This window comes from Lepisosteus platostomus, chromosome 10, assembly GCF_059453375.1.
Source record: "Lepisosteus platostomus isolate fLepPlt1 chromosome 10, fLepPlt1.hap1, whole genome shotgun sequence".
Lineage (NCBI taxonomy): Eukaryota > Metazoa > Chordata > Actinopteri > Semionotiformes > Lepisosteidae > Lepisosteus > Lepisosteus platostomus.
This window is the reverse complement of record NC_142620.1, coordinates 45,900,234-45,919,490: the sequence shown is the minus strand read 5'-3', so window position 1 is coordinate 45,919,490 and position 19,257 is coordinate 45,900,234. Positions and strand designations below refer to the sequence as shown.

The window sequence follows — 19,257 nt, the reverse complement described above, 5'->3', positions numbered from 1 at the left end:
ATAATATATCTGATAGGATTTACTATTTACTTCACAGTATCTTCTTAAATACTTAATTGTACTTCATGCATTGTTAATTATCACAATGTCATGAGCACATTACTTGAGAACTAAGCGCAGAGCACTCAGCACTAAGGATCTGAGCCTGTGGCTGGAAGGTTGCTGGTTCAAATCCCGCAGCCGACAGAGGAATCCTACTCCGTTGGGCCCCTGAGCAAGGCCCTTAACCCCAACTGCTCCAGGGGGCGCTGTACAATAGCTGACCCTGCGCTCTGACCCCAGGCTTCTCTCCGTGTCTGTGTGTCTCATGGAGAGCAAGCTGGGGTATGCGAAAAGACAAATTCCTAATGCAAGAAATTGTATAGGGCTAGTAAAGTGATGTTATGTTATGTGAACTTCAAGTTCGTCCTTCAAGTACTTGAGAACTCAGTAATCCAACATAAACATACCTGATACTTGTACAGTAATGCAAAAAGTTACAAGATACAATGATGCAATACAAAAATACAAGAGTAAATATTAAATCATTACAGAATAATAGAAGAGACCAGGGCCTGTGCATTCTTATCATTTTTGCTACTGCTGTATTGGTTGTAGCTAAGACAGGCTTCCAATGGCTGGTGGCCCGGTTAAGAAATACTGGATTGTATAATGTACATTATTTAATAAAGTAAAACTTTAATAAAGTTTGCAAACGCCCTAGGTTGGTCCGTATTCTCCTATATTTTATACCTAAAATACAATTAGATCAACATGTCATGAGGATCGGTCAGATGCTCTGTGGTGAACTGTGGCAGCAAAGAGAGCAATGGTTTATTTGGGAAAAGATTGGCTTTGATTTAAAAAGGTATCATGGTAGTTCCCATAATTATATTGGGGGTTCACTAACTTTTTCTCAGAATTGTATGTGGGTATTGTCTGAAATTTCATTGCACACATATTTTCCTTATACATCCCAATGGGCTCCAGCTGTGCTCTTCTTATCCTTACCAAAGACATACCAAAGCGTCCTCAAAGAAATATTCATTTTCTTTTCTTCATTTCCTATCTACACACAGTGAAACTAGCTGGTAGGAGTCAGTTGGAGGATAGAAACAGCTTCTGCAAATACTTCCCTGTTTAATTCACCAGAGAACTGAGAATTAATCTCTGCGTGTTGTTTCATGCCCACGTCCAGTGACATTGAGCCAGTGGTTTTCACACTACTTGAGGACTTCAAACTACAGTTTGTGAGAGGTGTAGCTTAGGCTGAAACTGACATATCTGGGTCGAGGGATTCATCCAGAAATCATCCAAGGGTCAGAAACAGAAAGCAGGAAAGGAACTGATAGATGTTAAGGTCAATACCTTTTTTGGGTCTTGTTTTTCATAATATATATGTATGTACAGTAAACATTATAGACCTTTTTATTGTTGAACATGTCATTGTATTGAGCCGTAGAGCTAATGAAGTCCATTGTCTTTCTCTAAGGAATATTGATGAGGTTCAACCTTAAAAGGGAAAAAGGTTCTCAAGAGAAAATGAAAGGTCTTGATTTTTGCAGTTCATTAGGGCACAGTAAAGGAGATCTGTCAACTGTGCTATTGGTTTAACAGACTGAAAAGTGTTATAATCAATAGGACCTGAGTAATGTCAAAGGGCCAAGTTAGAACCACAATGTTACAAAGGAGTCAGGCAGTAGAAGTATTTTTGATTCAAGGCAACTTGCCTTAAAGGTAGTAGGCCTTTCATGCTTCATAGTGATCTTATTGATTAGTCCATTTTCCCCTTTGTTTTCAAATCCTTATTCTGGTCTGGCACTGCTACCATAAACCATATAGTCTGCCCTTTTCTTAAGAGAACAGTTTAGTGTTTGGAAGCCAGGCAGTGAATTATTTCTGTCACAAAAAGAACTGTTTAGGTCCTAGCTATCTGGGTTAAATAAAGGTTTTCCTTGTAGAGTTTTGAGCTTGAGTACATGCTGTAATCTTTAATGAATTCTAATCATTAAAATCTGCATATTCTACCACTCATTAAATGATTTAAATTCTACTTAATTTGCAAGAAGAAAAAAATCAGATCAATAACACTATAGAAAAAAGACTGCAGCTCTGTTGTTTCTCTACAATACTTAATCTAGAAATTAGTTAAGATTATGTTGTACTTTGCTTATAAAATGCCATAATCTGTTTCAGTAGAGGATCTAATGCTTTGCTACCTAATGATGTTGATGCTATAAAGGCTTGTAAGTTTTGTCTTACAATTAGATTTCATAGACATAAAGTCACAGTAATGTGACAGAACAGTATTTTAGCAATGAACTTTTTTTTTTCTGAATTCAAGCATATAAACATCTCTTTCTAGTTTAATGCATTTGCCTCATTTGTATCGATTGCTCTTAGTTTTAAACCTATGAATAGAGGGAACCAGCATCTCGTAGGTCTTCAAAATATATTTGGTTGGATCCTGGCCTCTTCAGGGTAGCACGCTGTTATGTATGAAAATAATGACTTGGCATAGTTATTATTGAAAGGATTGTTCAGTTGTTGCAGTTGTTCATGCAGTGGAAAAATTAAAGGTTTTGCACCTATCTCTGCTTCTTGGCGGATTTTTGTGGTACTGTAAATAAACTAGAAGACAACTCACATTAACGTAAACTAAGGATTTAGTTTCAATGTTGTTATAGTCAATAAAAGTCAATGATTATATTGACAAAATGCAGTGATTGATGCAGCCCTAACTGAAAATGTATTCCACTGTAATTATTTAGTTTGAATGAAGTTTTCATTTAATCTTTTTGATTAATACCAGAATGTTTTATTTATATTCTAATAAATTTCACCAGAAAATATTATAATAACTATCATAGACGCAACTAAAAGAGTGAAAAAATACAAAGGCATGATAGCACATAATATTTTTCAACGCTCCTTGTTCTTGGGACCTACGGCTACGTATACTGTACGTAAAAGACTTCCACACTATCATTTGTTTCATTAAATCAGATAATTTAAGCATCTTTCTGATTGGTCAGATGGTCTGTTCTGGGTAGACCTTTAAAAGAAAATAACATTTAGCTACTTAGTCAAGCCTTCAGAATACTGAGATACAGTATTCACAAAATTAAAATGCAAAAATGCACCTTTGCCACTCATTTTTTCTGTCTCTTGCTGTTTACAAATTGTAAAAGATCCCCTGAGAGGTCCAATTGTATAGGCAAATTGTTTAGGCAGGCTAATGTACTGAAACCAAAGCACCCATGAAAATCATTTATCCAAGATTAAAGAAGGGAAGATATGATACAAGATAAAATAGAACTTACACTTCTCATCCGCTTCATGGGACTGTTACTGGGCAGTGGAGCACATTTAGCAATAGACTGCTCCAGCTACGGTGTTCAAGGGAACGTTTCCGCAGGTCTTTCCTCCCGGCGGCTGTCAGGGTGTATAACGCTGCCCTAGGCTAGGACTGTTAGCCCTTCATTTTGCTCCTCTATGGACAGCATGTTTACTCCATTGTACTTTTTGGACAATCAGTCTGTATAAACCTATGCACATTTTGCACATATTTTATTGTTTTTACAGTGACTATGATCAGCACATTTTGCACACACCTATGTATTTATTTATTTTTATTTATTTTGTTTGTCTTTTGTTTTATAACTATTCTGATGTCTGTTTTGCTTGTCTTGGGCTGGACTGCTATAACACATTAATTTCCCTACAGGATTAATAAAGTATTATCTATCTATCTTACCATACAAAACTACAAAAAATCAGCACTCAATATAAAATAAATAAACATTAAAACAAATGATGGTCCTAGACATGCAACAATACATACTGTATACATACATCTCACTTTGCCCACATTACACTACATTACACATAAACCGACAGCTCCATACAATAAACATACTAAACTAAAAGTATACAGTCATTTAGTTGTGTTTAATATACCAATTACGTAGGGAACAAAAGATTTCTTGTACACAATTTTCTTGGCCACAGGCATTCTAAACGCCTCCCTGAAAGTAGTGGTTGGAAATTGGAATGAAAAGGGTGGGAGAGATCATTGACAACAAGCTGAGCTTTCTTTTAAAGTGCCATATACTGTAATACAACTCTTTAAGCTCTTTCTGTAGTCAGCCAATTATTTTCTTAACAATATTTACACTTTTGGACAATTTCCCTTTACTTTTAATACTCAGGCTACCACCCCACACAGTGAAGTACGGATGCTTTCTACTGATATTCTGTAGACCCACTCTAAAATGTTTTAACTCACCCTAAAATCTTTCATCTTCCCAATCAAAAATATATACTGTACGCTGACTAGTCTTTTTAAAAATGTAATTGGTATTCTCTGTTACGGTTTAAATTTTCATCTATTACTATAACACTGAACAAACCTCCACGGCTTGATTAATAACGGAGAGAGGTTGAAAATCTATTATATTACTATTACAGGTAGCCAGTTCTTTCATTTTATCAACATTAATATGAAGCATGCTTGACTGACACTACCTTCCCGCTTTTCTTATTTGTAATTCTCCACCCCTTCTCTATCATCCCCCGTAAACAAACCTACTAGGGCCATATCATCTATGTACTTTAATAGATCAACAGAATGGGTCCTTCATTTCTGCCCCTTAGGGAAATGGAGGGAAATCAAACAATCAAAAGTGAAGCAAAAATGCATATGGAAACTTAATACAAAGAAGGTGCAAAACAGATAATGTTGAATTGGTGGTATTGAGGGAAACCATAAGTCTGTATCTACTACAGAAAAGCTAAAAGTGGTCATTAATGCAAAATGGTCAACACCAGTGTTTGGGCCTTCATTTAGAATGTATGGGAACCAATCCCATATTATGTCATTGATTTGTTATAAAGCAATTGATTTCATTCATGTACATATATGTACTGTTTCTACAACATTTTTTTTTTGTAACTGCACGCTTTCTGAGTTCCTCAGGCTGCAATTACATAGCTTTAATAGTTTTGAAATTCAAAGTCAATGTAAGCATGTTAACACAAATAAGATCATTGTAGAAATCAATTTGAGATTTGAATTTCAAAAGATTAATTTTAAAAATGTAGGGATATACAAGGTTTTTATTTGATAGGATCCTTCTTTGATTGTAAATGCCTTCTGTCTATTCGATCTAGACTAGAGGAAGAGAGTTTTTCGTGATAATAGATTGAAGAGAGGAAGAAGTAATGTATTTCCATTAAGTAAAAAAAATAGATTCACAGCTAGTTATCTTGGTTAAATAAGATGTGAACATTATAGCCATCATTCCTCTTGTGCACAGAAGTTTAATTTAGATTTTTTTTTCTTTTTTGCAGACTTACAAAGTGAGAAATAAAATTCTAAAGGGATTATACAAATTTGGCAAAGAAAAAATCCATTCGACCCTCATGCATTATTACCTAGGTGAAGTTACAATTTACACAGTTCTCCATGGGGTTTCTCTGAAGAGTAATTCTCCAGAATCCCCTAAGTAATCTTGCTGTTAGAGTGATAATACCTTGATTTGTAGGTACTTTAGCACAATGTAATGGTGAAGATATAGAATGATTTGATGTTGAATGGGAAGAAAATTGGATTCATCTTAAGATTGAAATGTAACCTCATTTTTCTTGAGGAGAAAATCCATGCAACATAACTTAATTCTTTCTAGGTTTACTCAGTGACTGGTTTACAGCATGGCTTAAGTGCCCCACCAAAGGTCAACAACCATTGAGAGAAATGATTGTATGTCGTAAAGCTTAAGGCATTTAGCCAAGAACTTTTCCTCCATTACAGGGTAAATTGGGGTTAGCAATGCAGTAAATGTGCAGTAAAAAAGCATAAAGCTTTAAGTAGCTATTTAAGTTTGTGTTCTTTTAAAGGTTATGGCAAATTTAATACATAATGCTGTCATATAATTAGATTTTTAGCTCTCTAATAGCTAATAGAAAAAGTTGTACATTTTATAAATCTTTCTTTGTATTTTGAATTAGGGAACGTGATTACATTCCATTGTGGTTTATGAATAAATGGAAAAAAAATATTAATAGGCTATAAATTAATTTTACAAACAGTTCATTACATCTGCATTGCAATATTATATACCTACTGTATGTTCTTCTGAATATTCTGAGATGAGATGTTTTGAAACTTATGTAATCGAAATAGGATTTAAAAAAATGTTAATTTTAATAATCAGATATGAAATTTATCAAATCTGAAATATAGATGATATAATGCAAAGTTATTGTATAATATAAATACAGTACTAAAGTCTTTTCCACTTCTATAGAAAATAGACTTTGGAAACAGTACTTTTCCATTGCCATCACTGAAAATTGAGCACTCTTTACCATTTTTCCATTACTTTATATGTTTCTAACAGGTTTCTTCTATGACTCTCATTTCCCCTGCTGCCCAACAGAGTATAAAGCTCATATGTCTGCAACTAATGTAAACTTAGTTTTAATTCAGTTTGATTGTTCTGAAAAGTTACATATTTTGAAACCAAATCATCTTAATGAGTTTTTTTACTTATTTAAAATTAATGCAAATTGAGTTGAACTGAACTCTTGCAAGTTTAATTTGCACTATACATCAATTGGGAACAAAATCCTGCCTTTTTTAGTATGCACGGAATATAATCTATGTCCTGTCTACTTTAAGAAATATAAGACGTCAGAATGGAAGAAGGAAGAGGAAAGATACTTTGATGTTGTTAGAAGTCAATTACCTTGATTTGCATATTTAAATTCTACACAAGTGACTGTAATGTAGATCATCTTTTGGAGAGCAGCTACTGCTAATCACAAGCACACTTTAATTTCTGGCTTCCTGCAGGGCCACTAGATTGTTAATGTTATGGAATCAATTATTAAGCTCATAAATGAAACAGCTTTCCCTTTCTTCTTTCACCTGTAGCGCAAATAGGAAGAGGTGATCTTTATCTTATTTTTCCATTTTCAGACAGCTGGAATGTGATATAATGCATTGCTCTGCATAAAAAGTAAAAATAAACAAATGCAATTTTCAGACATCACACACACATCCCATGTCATGTGTGTGTTGTCATGTACACAAGAGGAACTCACCAGATTAAGAGGGACTTTACAACTTTGCCACTTGTGGTGCCTCAGAGATAGAAATAAATAGAAGTAAAAAGCAGCAAATATTGAAGGGTTTGATATGAAAAATAACACAGTATTAGTAATCATATAAAACTTACATGATTCAAAAATAGCTTTGTTTACATGACAATGCTTCTTTTCGTGTAAAACAATCGTGTATAACTGCCTAGATTTTTACTTTAAAAAATTATTTGAAAAAATCACTAACCTTTTTAGTTTTAGGGGCTCAAATGGATTTTGACTGAGTAGCAGTCATGAAGAGATCATTAGTCATGCAGAAAAGGATATGTTACAAGTTCAAGGCATGCCCTAGACTGTATCTCAGGAGAACTGCCTTAATTGCCCGCCACTGTCATGCTGTGTCTTAATAAGCATATAAACTCTGTGTGGAGTTTAAGAGAGAAAATGAATGATACTCAGTTATGCCACACTTCAAGTAAGAAGACCAATATTAAGTTCAACTTTCAAGTCAATACAAATGGCACACACTCCCCTGGGCAGCTTTCAGAGTGATGTAATAATGTGAACATTAATGTTTGCACAAAACCCCAGACAAAAACAGTGTAAGGATTTGACTATGTGTTTCTTCTACAGCAGTACACTTGTTTGGTCTAACATGGCACTTGCAGCCAGTGGATGGACAACTGTATGAAAATGGAGTCAGCAAACTGGGCAAAGACTCTGATACCATAGAAACAACCTTTTCACCAGCTGGGGCACCTGGTTCAGATAAGCCAGACAAAGGCGAAAAAGGAGGTAAGAATAGGACCATTTAGTAGCATGTTCCTGTTTACGTTTTTGATCGAAATGGTTGATTAGTTCTGTTTTGAGGATGAAACTGTAAACATACCATATCTTTTTTTTCTAATGTGCCCTTTATACTGTATTTAATAACTGAAAAGTTTGGGCCTGAAAGATCTGTATTGTAAATTTACAATACGTTCATAGAGTAACTTCATTACATGTGATAGAAATTACAATAGTTCAAGTAGGGAGCTGTGTCAGCATGCATAGGCTGCAAAAGAACAAGTAAAGGTTTATTCCATGCTGAAAGAGAAGAAAAGAAACACAGCTTTTCGGCTGTGGAGCCTTCTTGGGAAATGTGAACCTTTTCTTCTTTTTTTCAGCATGAAATTACAATATGCTATGCAGTGGTGGAACTGATGACCATGGGTCCTGGTACACATTTATTTTTTCATAGATCCCTCTCCCCTGATCACATCGCACACTAGCAGTACCATAATAATATTAAGTAGCCTAGTCACTCATTTGAAATCTCTACTTCATGCCTGATAAACTGCAAAGTCATCTAAAATTATTTTTGTAGAATCTTTCGCTATGATATATAGCCTCCTTTGTCCATTTGTTACATTTTCAAATGTCCGCTAGGACAAATATCACCTGACTACAGTACACTGCCCATGGTATTACTGCAATTAATTCCACATCATCTGCCTGTTTATGTTGCACTATTTCCTTAGATGTTTCCACAGGAGCTCTGTGCTGCTTGTTGCTTGCAAACTGTGAACTACAGTTAACTTAGTTGGCTAACTCTTCGTTGGTTGTGACCTTTCTCTATTTAGTCAATTTTGCTGCCACTGCAAACTTCTCTCTTTTAGTTTTTCTTTTGAGGGTACCACCTCTAAGCTTTTGTGGCCTACGTGACATAGTATGACTTAAGGTACTGGAGTAATGAACCGTAGCTAATTTTAAATACCAGCCTTTTGTTCAACCTGTCTTTATCAGCTTATTGTTTTTATAATTAGCATATTTAAAGATCATACTTCATAGATGTCCCATTGCAGTCGCTCAAGTAGGTCTTGTAAATTACTGCTAATTAAATTCTAAATGCTTACACCTAGCCCCAGGTCTATCCTTGGCCTTAGCCAGACTCTATTACAAGAAAACCATTCCAGCAAATGATGAGAGAACACAATTGTTCATTGAACAAAAAATCACAATTAGTGCAATTAAATAATAACAATTTTCCCCCCCCAAAATTAAGTTCAATTCATTGTGTTATCCCACGGTTTAAAAGTGGGCCCACACTTAAATGTTAAAGATACTACTCGTGCTGCCACAGTGTAGTCACAGTGGCTGCAATGCCTATAACTACACCAATGACAATAAGTCTTGAAACTACATGATTACAGGTACTGTACCTTCAAATTGGATTTGGGCTCAAGTGATAATAACAGCAGAGGGATAATGAATATTGTGGCCTGTCAAAAGATACTTTTATTAGTAGGGCTCCACTAAGAAATATTTTGATAAAGGCGTGATTTCATGCTGTACAGAAATACCGTTGTGTAGGCAAGTTGGATTTTATTTTGAATTACTACATTGACATTAGACCAGTCCAGCCTTAATACTACACTCAAAAGTCAAGCCAATTTTAAAATATGTGTATACATAGTACATTGTACTGATTTATACTTATAAAGGAAAAAAAGAAATTCCTCTCAAAGATTCCTTAATGTTCATAATTGTATAAGAATGAATCCCAGTACTGTAGTAAATTTAAAGATTTTAGTTTCAAACTGTCAACGTTTGTGCTTTATAACCATCTTTGCTAAAGCTGTCTGACACCTCCATTCTTTTGACTGCAAAGTAGAAGAAAAAAAATCCAGTTCTAGTGAGAGATTAAAAGAATTTATAATGCTGTGTGTGCCATACAAGGTGTTTAATGCTGCCAGATCATTTTATTTTATATTGTCCAGAATCTCAAATTAATGATGATAACCACCTTAGGCAGTTAATTAAAGAAGGTGAAGAGACTGCTTTATAATCACTTCCTAGGAGCCATGCTCCAAACCTTTATTATCTCTTTGCCAAGATCTTACTGGCTGATCAAGATTAGAAATTAATTAATGCTCTACTTTGTAGATTTAGATTTGTCACCTTTGTTTGACAATGTGGTGATGGTAAATGGGAAAGTGGGAAACAGAGAAAAATCAAACCTTGCATGTATCTCAATGTCTAAATTCCCCACTCACAATTTTAAGGCCAGCCTTTAACGTGTCAAATGTTTTGATTCCTCATTCACATAACTTGGCTGGCATAAATTTTTAAAATCAGCTCTTTGGGCATATAAACATGATTTAAACATGATAATATTGAAAAATGGAATAGTGATGTGAAAGTATGACGTGAGAGTACTTGCACGTAAAATGTACACATACCAATTTTTCACACACATTTTCTCTGTAGCACTCAATAAATATCATACAATATGTTATTTACATGTAAATGTGAAACTAAATGACATTTAATATTTGTTTTACTAAATATTATGTTTATATATCAGAATATTATATACTGAAAAAAGAAACGCAACACCTCCTCCACACTCTGGCCCTCCCGTCTGAGTGGAACAGGCTGAAGAGTGACTCATCCATGAAGAGGACCTGATGCCACTGCTGACGAGTCCATCGCAGCCTCTGTCTGGCCCAAGCCAGTCAGGTGTGACGTCTAGGAGGTGTGAGCAGAGAGCCTCTGACAGATCGCCTTGCTCTAAGGCCAGCAGCATGGATCCTTACTGTCCTGTCACTGATATGGGCATTGTGTCTGCCGGCAGTTTCAACAGCAGTACAGGTGGCAAATCTGAAACGATCTCTCAGATGGACCAGTCTGATGTGTCGGTCCTGCTCTGGTGTGGTCACTCGAGGGCGACCGGATCTTGAACAGTCTCTATCCTGACAGTCTGCTGAAACCTTCTCTGTAGTTGGGACACAGTGGAGCGGCTTACTCCATAGTGTCTGGCAATGCTGGCACATTACATGCCTGCCTGCAGCATGCCAATGGCCCTCTCCCTTGCTTCTGGTGACATTCAAGGCATTATGGAATGCACAGAAAACTGACTAAGTGTGCCCTTTTTCTTACAGTGACCTAAGCTTTGAATTAAGACCTTTTTAAAGCTGACCTGGGCAGGCATTGTTCCACCAGGATCTCTTTTGATAAAAGTGCACCTAACGAGGTTTCTGTATTGCTGGTCAGAGGGCTTGAAAACAAATTGATGACTTTTTGTGAAAATACATAAGCTCTAACTATAATATTCTCATTCCAGAAAATGTTGCGTTTCTTTTTTCCATCAGTATACTGTATATTATATACAGTAGGTCTACAATTTCATTTAATGACCTGATCAACAGACAGAAGTAATTAAAATGTTCAGAGATGTATTTAAACTGGTTAAAACCACAAGACAAGAATTGCCAAGACAAACTTGTGGGGCAGCTGCACAAGCTTTGCTGTTAATATATATGCAGTACTTGATGGTTTTGAACAACCAGGGTTTCCAATGTTCAATGGCAGTGTACACACTGACAATATCCCATGCAAATATCCCTATCAATATCAAACATTTTTTTCAATTGAAAAGCAATCACTCTAAGACCACCAGTATTGCTAAGTAAAAGTTAGTTTGAAATCAGATTGTATTAAAATGCCATTTTGACAGTGTTCACACTTAAGAAAAGCAATATTAATAAACAGAATTTATACATTCTAGTGGCGCATTTTAATCAATTTGTTAGTGGTACACTTCTGTAATTGTTAATATTTCAGTAGTGCAGATATTTGTAGTTTTGATGTGCAAAAAGAAACTTTAAAAGAAATTCCAGATGCTCTTTAATGCAAATAGCCTAAACATGTCTATTGGAGTTGAATTGTTCTTAATTATGTTACCGAAATTAGTTTCTGTACATAACTGGAAGACTATAATCAAATAAATATTAGTTTACTTGTAATAATGGTTGCATTTGTTAAATTCTAAATTTTCCATTTGTCAGTGTTTGTAATAATAATAATAATAATAATAATAATAATAATAATAATAATAAAAAAACAGTAGGCATGGCATTTAAAAACATTCTGTAATTAAAAAAAATATAGACATATTCATATAGAATTTAAGTCAAAACTCGCATCAGCGAAAATCAAACTGCAGTATACTTCATTCAGTTCCTATATACCAAATTTAGCCCTTCACCATTCAAAGAACATCGATAGGTAGCATTTAGGTTACGTTACATCTTAGTGAAACTTTAATTGCGTTTAATATTTTTTTTCTTAGTCTAATAATCATATTTTTAAAAACATTTCAGGTGGGTAGCTGCGTCAGCATGCGTAGGCTGTAAAGGAACAAGTAATACTGTAGGTTCTTCGGGTGTAAGAAGAAGAAGGCTCCACAGCCGAAACGTCGTGTTTTCTTTCTTCTCTTTTCAGTATGGAATGAACCTATTACTTGTTTTTTAAAATATGACATGTTCTGTATTACAAACTAATCAAAACAACTGAAATTGTTAATACTGTGATTTACTGAGCAGTGAATCCTTAAAATACCGCAGCTGTGTGTGGTTTTCAGGTAAATCTATTATATTGACCTATCATTGCTTTCCTGCGCCAATCATCCTTTATGCATACTGTCCTAGTGCCAAATAATTACGTTAAATACAATGATTAGATTGTTGGTACACATTGCTACCAAACTCCAAATGAGCTACTCACAATATGTTATAACATTAATAGTATTGCCTATTAGTTCAAAGATTATAAACCCCGACTTCAATCATAAAACCAAAAATATAATTTCCAGTAAATTCAAAGATGTTCCAAATAAAACTGGAATGACGAGGAATAACAGTTCTTTTCTTTATCATTCTATAGAATGAGAGGGCAGTAATAATGAGCTTATATCTTAATATTCCTTACTCAAAACTTAAAACCAAAAATACAATTTCTAGTAAATAATCTTATGTACAAAATAAAACTGGAATTATGGGGAGTGACAGTTCTTTTCAATGGAATGACAGACCAGGCATATTTAAGTATACTGTAGGTAGAGTTCTGACATGTATTGCACAAGCTGTAGTTTCTTTTACAAACTGCCCCTTGGGGATAATAAAGATTCTAACAGTAATAAAATAAATATAACAAATAATATATATTCTATATTGATATTTATATTAATTTTACACATCACAGTATGTTCAATTTAAAATTAACATAAATAATGAATAATAGCTAAATTATAAATAAATGGAATCACCATTTGAATCAAAATTGCAATTGCTTTGAAGTACTTGAAACTTTTATTTTAGTCTGCTATCTATTTTTTATGTGTTTATTTGCTTTTGAATAAAATTTTAAGCCATTATGTATAATACTTTTTATAATTAAATCCTAAAATCTTTTATTGTGATATATCATTTTTTTCTATAGCTAGCCATTTTTCTTCTTGTTAGTTGATATAATTATAGTTTTTATCATTATTTGCCTTCTTTTAACAAGCTTAACTTTATATTTGACTACTTGCTCTGACATGAGGAGACAGACAAATATCTGTAATACTTTGGATTTTGTGAGTGGAGTATGCATACAGTATGATTAGCACAGGAAAGCACCAATAGGTTAGTAAACGTTTAATACTGTAGAGATTAACCTGACAACCACAGGCAGCTATTGTACTTTAAGGATTCACTGCACCTGTTTTGAAGAGTAGTGCAGTCCAGCATCAGATTATTAGAAAAAATATAAACACCATGATGCATTGCTGTTCAGGATACCACGGTGCCTGCAGTGCCTTGTGCTTTCTACGTGGCTGCATCTATACATTATGAAGAATATGAAAAGGAAACAGTAGATGTCAATAATTTCACATGGCAATTTTGGGATTGGAGAACTAGGTTTTTAAAATGCTACAATCATGTATAGTACATATATAAAAGTAAAAATGAAATGTATACTACTGTAGCCTTCAGAACCCATACATTTGAGTACAGTATAAATCTATGAATTTTACTGTAGCACCTGTGTCTAGATAATTATAGAACATACAGTATTTTCAGGGGCCATGTGTAATGACAAACTGTGTATATCAGTTATATAATAATAATAATATATTAACACTAGGATAATTTAATACTTTTACTGTCTCTGAGTGGCACAAAAATTAGGCTAAAAATGATGATGATTCAGTTTTTACTTAAACATTTGGTAACCCTGTTCTAATAGATGTGTGCTTTTAATGTGCTCCACAGTGCGTTTAATGTGCTTTTATCTGTGCTATATAATAGGATTCAGGATTGTTACTGGTAGTGAAATACAATGCAAAACTCAGTCATAAATTGTTAGATCTTTTTTCTTTATATTCTCTGTATTTGAATATATATTTGCAATGTGAATGGTCATGTATCGACTTCTAAGGCATTTACTTGAAGCTCTGACTGATAACCTTTTTTTTATTTTCTCATAAATGTGCCAATCATGCAGTGTGATAAAGTTTCGCTTTCATTCTACAGGCACTCTACTTTCTGGCCTCAGATTCAAGAGAGCTCTGACCTATCTGGTTGAGACCTTAATGATCTTCCTTAATGGAAGTAATCACATAGCACGGTGATTAACCAGACCTTTTTAAATATCTCCACTAGGGTTATTATTTTAATATTAACAAAAGAAATATTTAATCAGGTCCTTCAGACATCATTTGGGATAAAAACCAGAAGACTGCAATCCATAGGTTAAAGGGCAAGTAAATGGAAACAGACCATCATAGACTGATTTTAAAAAGAAGTCTCACATCTACACATTGGCCTTAAAAATAACCATCAAATTCAAGAATGTGATTGTATATTTAAAGTTGTGTTTTGGTGTCACATCAGGTTCCCTTTTTCGAGATACTTGTAAACTAGCAGCCCTATCCGTTAGTTGTCTGTGTCGGTTTCTCGGAGAGTTTGTGTCTTAGAGACCAATTTGAAAGAGAAAGTGTAGGCAACCACACAACACAATGAGTGTAAGACCTGTTGCAATTGTGTTCAAACTAATTATGCATAAAAAGGTTCAGAGCATGGGTCTAGGTGTCTAGTCAGCTAGATGTGATATCAGGCTAGTTCAAGGTTACATTTAGACCAGGAAAAAAGTTTAGAATTTGTAGGGAGACACTGGCTGGTTCTTTCATAGTTTAAAATGAAAGGCATGGTTTAGTTTTTGTTTTCTCAATGGTTAATGGTTAAAAAGGGAAAAGCAGGTTATTTTATCCTTAAGGTTAAGATTTAAATGGAGAGGCACGTGCTGCTCTCCCATTATTTAAGGTTAGGTTCAGATCTAAAATACAGCACATTGAAGCAGGTTACAGATTAAGTTGGATTAGGAATTGTTTTCCACTGTGGTAAAAAAAAGTAATGTTATTAAAGCTTTAAAGAGGGTTTATGTGCATAAGTACTCCACACCACACTAGTGGGTTAGGAGACCCTGCCACACGATTATAAAGTTGCGCAAAATAGGATGATGATGATAAGATCACTATATACCAAATTCATAAATGTCTGCTGAACATTAAAAAAATTATCAAAAGATAAATCTGCATCCTGGTAGAATACTACTTCTTATTAAAAGAGAATAAGAGAGAAAGAGAAAAAAGAACATCTGAATGTGACTCTGAAAAAAATGTTACTCTCATGTTGCTTTTCATATGTGTAATGTAATAACAGAATGTGATATGAGGCCCTACTGATAGCAGATAAAACATTACAGCTTTTGAAATGTTGAATGATATCATGCAAATAGATTTTAAAAGACATCGATATTCTGCAGTAGCTTTCATCTCATGACTTTCGAATTGATTGTACTTTGGTTCATCACCACTATTGATTTAAGTATGTTGTGATACAGTCTGTGGGTCTCTGCAGATTTAGTAAAAATCTCTTGTGCAGCTACTGTACTGTGATATGGTTACTAATTTGTGTTGTTAAATGACACACTGTGGCCTTTCCTCTGATTTGTATGATAAGATAGTATACAGTAGATGCAATTTAGTATGAGGGTACCAATATATTTTTTCAGTTTTTAAAAACTGGAAAACATTGTTCATTTGGAGCGGTTTTGTAAATTCAAATAATGCACTATGCACATTCAAACATTCATGTACTAATAGAAGTTTTGTTTTCTTAATCAGTATCTCTATTTCCCAGTAGATGGTGATAAAGGGTTAAAAATTAAATAAAAAACTCTAGGTCTATGGAATTATCTATGCCCTGACTTATCTGACATTAATTTGGCAATTGAAATAGGAAGAATGCCCACAATCTTATTAGGTACTGTTCCAAACCCTTTAATTGAATTCCCTTAATTATAGTGACCTGCTCTTCTGTGATATTTTTATGCCTCCTTAGGCAAGTTCTTTGAAAAATCATTAAACTTGTTATCTGCACCTATCAGGTTGGTGTGTAAAGAGAGACAAGACATCTTTATCTCCATTCTTTACACCTCAAGCAGACAAGGTATTAAAATACTGGCCCGATTTGCCATTCATTAAGCACTGGGAAATAATAACTCTAATTGAAAAGAAAAAAAAAGAAATTACCTGTTATGTAAAACGCATGCTGCTAGTTAAAAATGAACTCTAAAAATAATGTTGGAAAGACAATTAGTTTTGTAGAAAATAGATTATAGGTCTAATTGTTTTATCCAGATAACTTCAAGGCCATGAGTTTTAATCAATTTGTGAATCTGTGCTCCAGTTCATGTGATTTTTTCTCCCTTGGAAACAGAATTGGAAAGACTTTAATAAGACCAGGCTAGGTTTTATTAGCATGTTTTTGGATTTGTCCGAAACATGTTAATAAAGAGTCCACATCACTGCAGTCAACACCCCCTTTCTTTATTTTTTGCAGAGTGGAAAGGACTCAGTTTAATGTTTCCTTATGTGTGTTCTTATTGTTTAGGTAACTGCTTTGTAAAATCTGGTCTAAAAGGCACATTACCATCAATTAATTGAATTTATTCATGTCACAGTTCGCAAGCAGCAATGTGATTTTTCTTTCCTGCCTCAATCAATTACCAACGAAGCTCGGTCTTTCAATTAGTTGGAATTACTGGAGTACCACTGAGATCTATGCTTGGACCACGGCTCTTCTGAATGTGTATAAATGATCTATATTCTGGCAGAGTTTGTAAACTAGCCAAGTTTGCATAATACGAAATTAGTAGTATTAGCAAACATTTTAGAAGAAGCAGATGAAATTCAAATAGATCTAAATAAAATTCAAGACAGTCAAACTAGTACAAAATGGGAAACACTGAGATAGAAGAGTCTCCTTATGAAAATTAATTAGGTCATTTTTTTCCTTATTTAGAATATTGTGTATAATTTTGGTCACCACATTGTAGAAATGTGACTATTCTACACCAACAGGCTGAAAGAACTGAACCATTTTAGTTTCGCACAGATAAGATTACTAGGGGACCTGATACAAGTTTTTCGAAAATCCTCAAAGTCATTGACAAAGTCAGCCCAGCAGAATTCTTCAAAATAAACACAGAAACATGAACTATAGGACAAAGTGGAAACTTTTAAATCTGAGAACAGGAAGTACTTACCCAAGGGTTGTGGGAGTATGGAACAAGCTGTTCAGTCATATTGTTGAAGCTAAAATACTGTCTTCTTTCAAGGAATGGCTGACTGAGATTCTTTAATCAATTAAATATTAACTATCAAATGGGCTAGATGAACCGAATGGTCTCCTCACATTGTACCCTTATGTTCTTACAGTATGTACAGTATGTAGGTTTAGTTGATATTAACATTATTTTTCCCTGAACATGGGTTACTGCGTTTTGGAAAAACAAGATAATTAATAATTAAAATGGCACAGAATTAACTAATTGATCATCTTTAATGTCAAAACTGAACAAAACGATCATCTGATTTTGCATTAGTGGGAAATAAAGGATGCCCTACTGGGTATGTGTGAAGTGTGTTCAGAAAAACATTTCGTGCTGGTCTTGCTTACAGATCACATTAGGATAACATTCTGAATGATGTCATTAGTTTCATCAGAAGGACTTGCTTATTGTAAAAGCTTAATTGAAACTACAGGTATATGTACAGTAAGATGAGTCAAAGCATGACAGTGATACATACAATGATAATGATACATACAGGTAGTTATCGATTTACGTGTTCTTAATTTCTGGATTTTCGGTTTAAAAGACCTACAAAAAATATTTACCTTCTTAATTTAGGACAAATTAGTTCTCACTTTAAATTGCTTGTCCTTTAACAGGCAATTTAAATTAGACTGAATGTTTGAGACAGTATACTCTACAAGTATGCATTGTCGAACTGGGGTTGTATAGAGTCACTTGGGTGTCACACAAGAATTTAGGTGATGTTTGTCTTAATGTTCTTCCAGCCTGATTTCCCATCATCTTACACTACTAAATAAATCTTTAAAAGGTGTTTTAGTACCTTATTCTGTACCTTATGTTTGTAAATCTAAAATTAAATCAATAAAACCCTGAAACAAAGTAAGCTACTGTGTGAAAAGTAGTTCAATGCAAGCAATTTGTAAATAAAATGGATTCAAAGTCATTAGAGAACAACCCTCCATTATGGGCTAAAAAGGTTTTGAAAGTATGAACACAAAGAAATACAATCCTTGACAATGATTGTGTAATAAGAAGTAAACAAAATACATTTGGGTCCTGTATATCCACATATTCAGTTTCTGTTTCACTGGAAGACATTGTCAACTTAAAAACTTCATAAGCAGAAGTGTAACGTGAAGGAACACATTTTCCTTAACATGTTCTTAATGTTAATGCAGCCTTTTATTAATAGTAAAAAATGCTTTATTTTTATTTAAGGGTGCAAAGAGGAAGTGAACTGTTTTGTTAATGTGAAAACATTTTAAGATGAGCACATTGTTGAACAGTTACTGTATCGATTAATAATCAGCTAAAGCTCTAAATAAGGAAGCATATTATAATTTTACTTATGAGACTTTAAAATAACATTTCAAAGGCTAACTGACAGTAAAAGAACTGAAGGTAGTGCAGTCCAGATGTGTCTATGGGCATGTGACTCATTCATTTTCCACCTTTCATCACCCATCACTAACAGGTCTTTCCTTCATGCTTTAAATGAAATTGATAACCATGAACAAAAATGTAATGTTTACTTTTATTACAGCTATATAAACTTCTTACATTACTAAATGTGTGCAAATGGTGTCATTAAGGAGTCCAAACCTTTGGCTAGGAGTGGCTAGAATATGCCAGAAAGCATTCTCACCTACAGTGTTTACAGTCATTCTTATAAGGAATAGGTTTTTAATTTACACGTTTTTGAAATGC

General features: G+C 34.1%; 1 protein-coding gene across 6 annotated transcripts in view; it reads left to right on the top strand.

Annotated features, from left to right (window-relative positions):
• tenm1 (teneurin transmembrane protein 1) overlaps positions 1 to 19,257 on the top strand; it is a 339,710-nt gene that overhangs the window by 223,354 nt on the left and 97,099 nt on the right. For 5 of the 6 annotated variants that reach the window (XM_088596739.1, XM_088596742.1, XM_088596738.1 and 2 more), the window contains one exon: positions 7,717 to 7,878. In XM_088596739.1, the coding sequence (XP_088452865.1) occupies positions 7,717 to 7,878 (162 nt within the window). The remainder of the gene's footprint in view (positions 1 to 7,716; positions 7,879 to 19,257) is intronic. The other variant, XM_088596741.1, reaches the window with a different exon arrangement.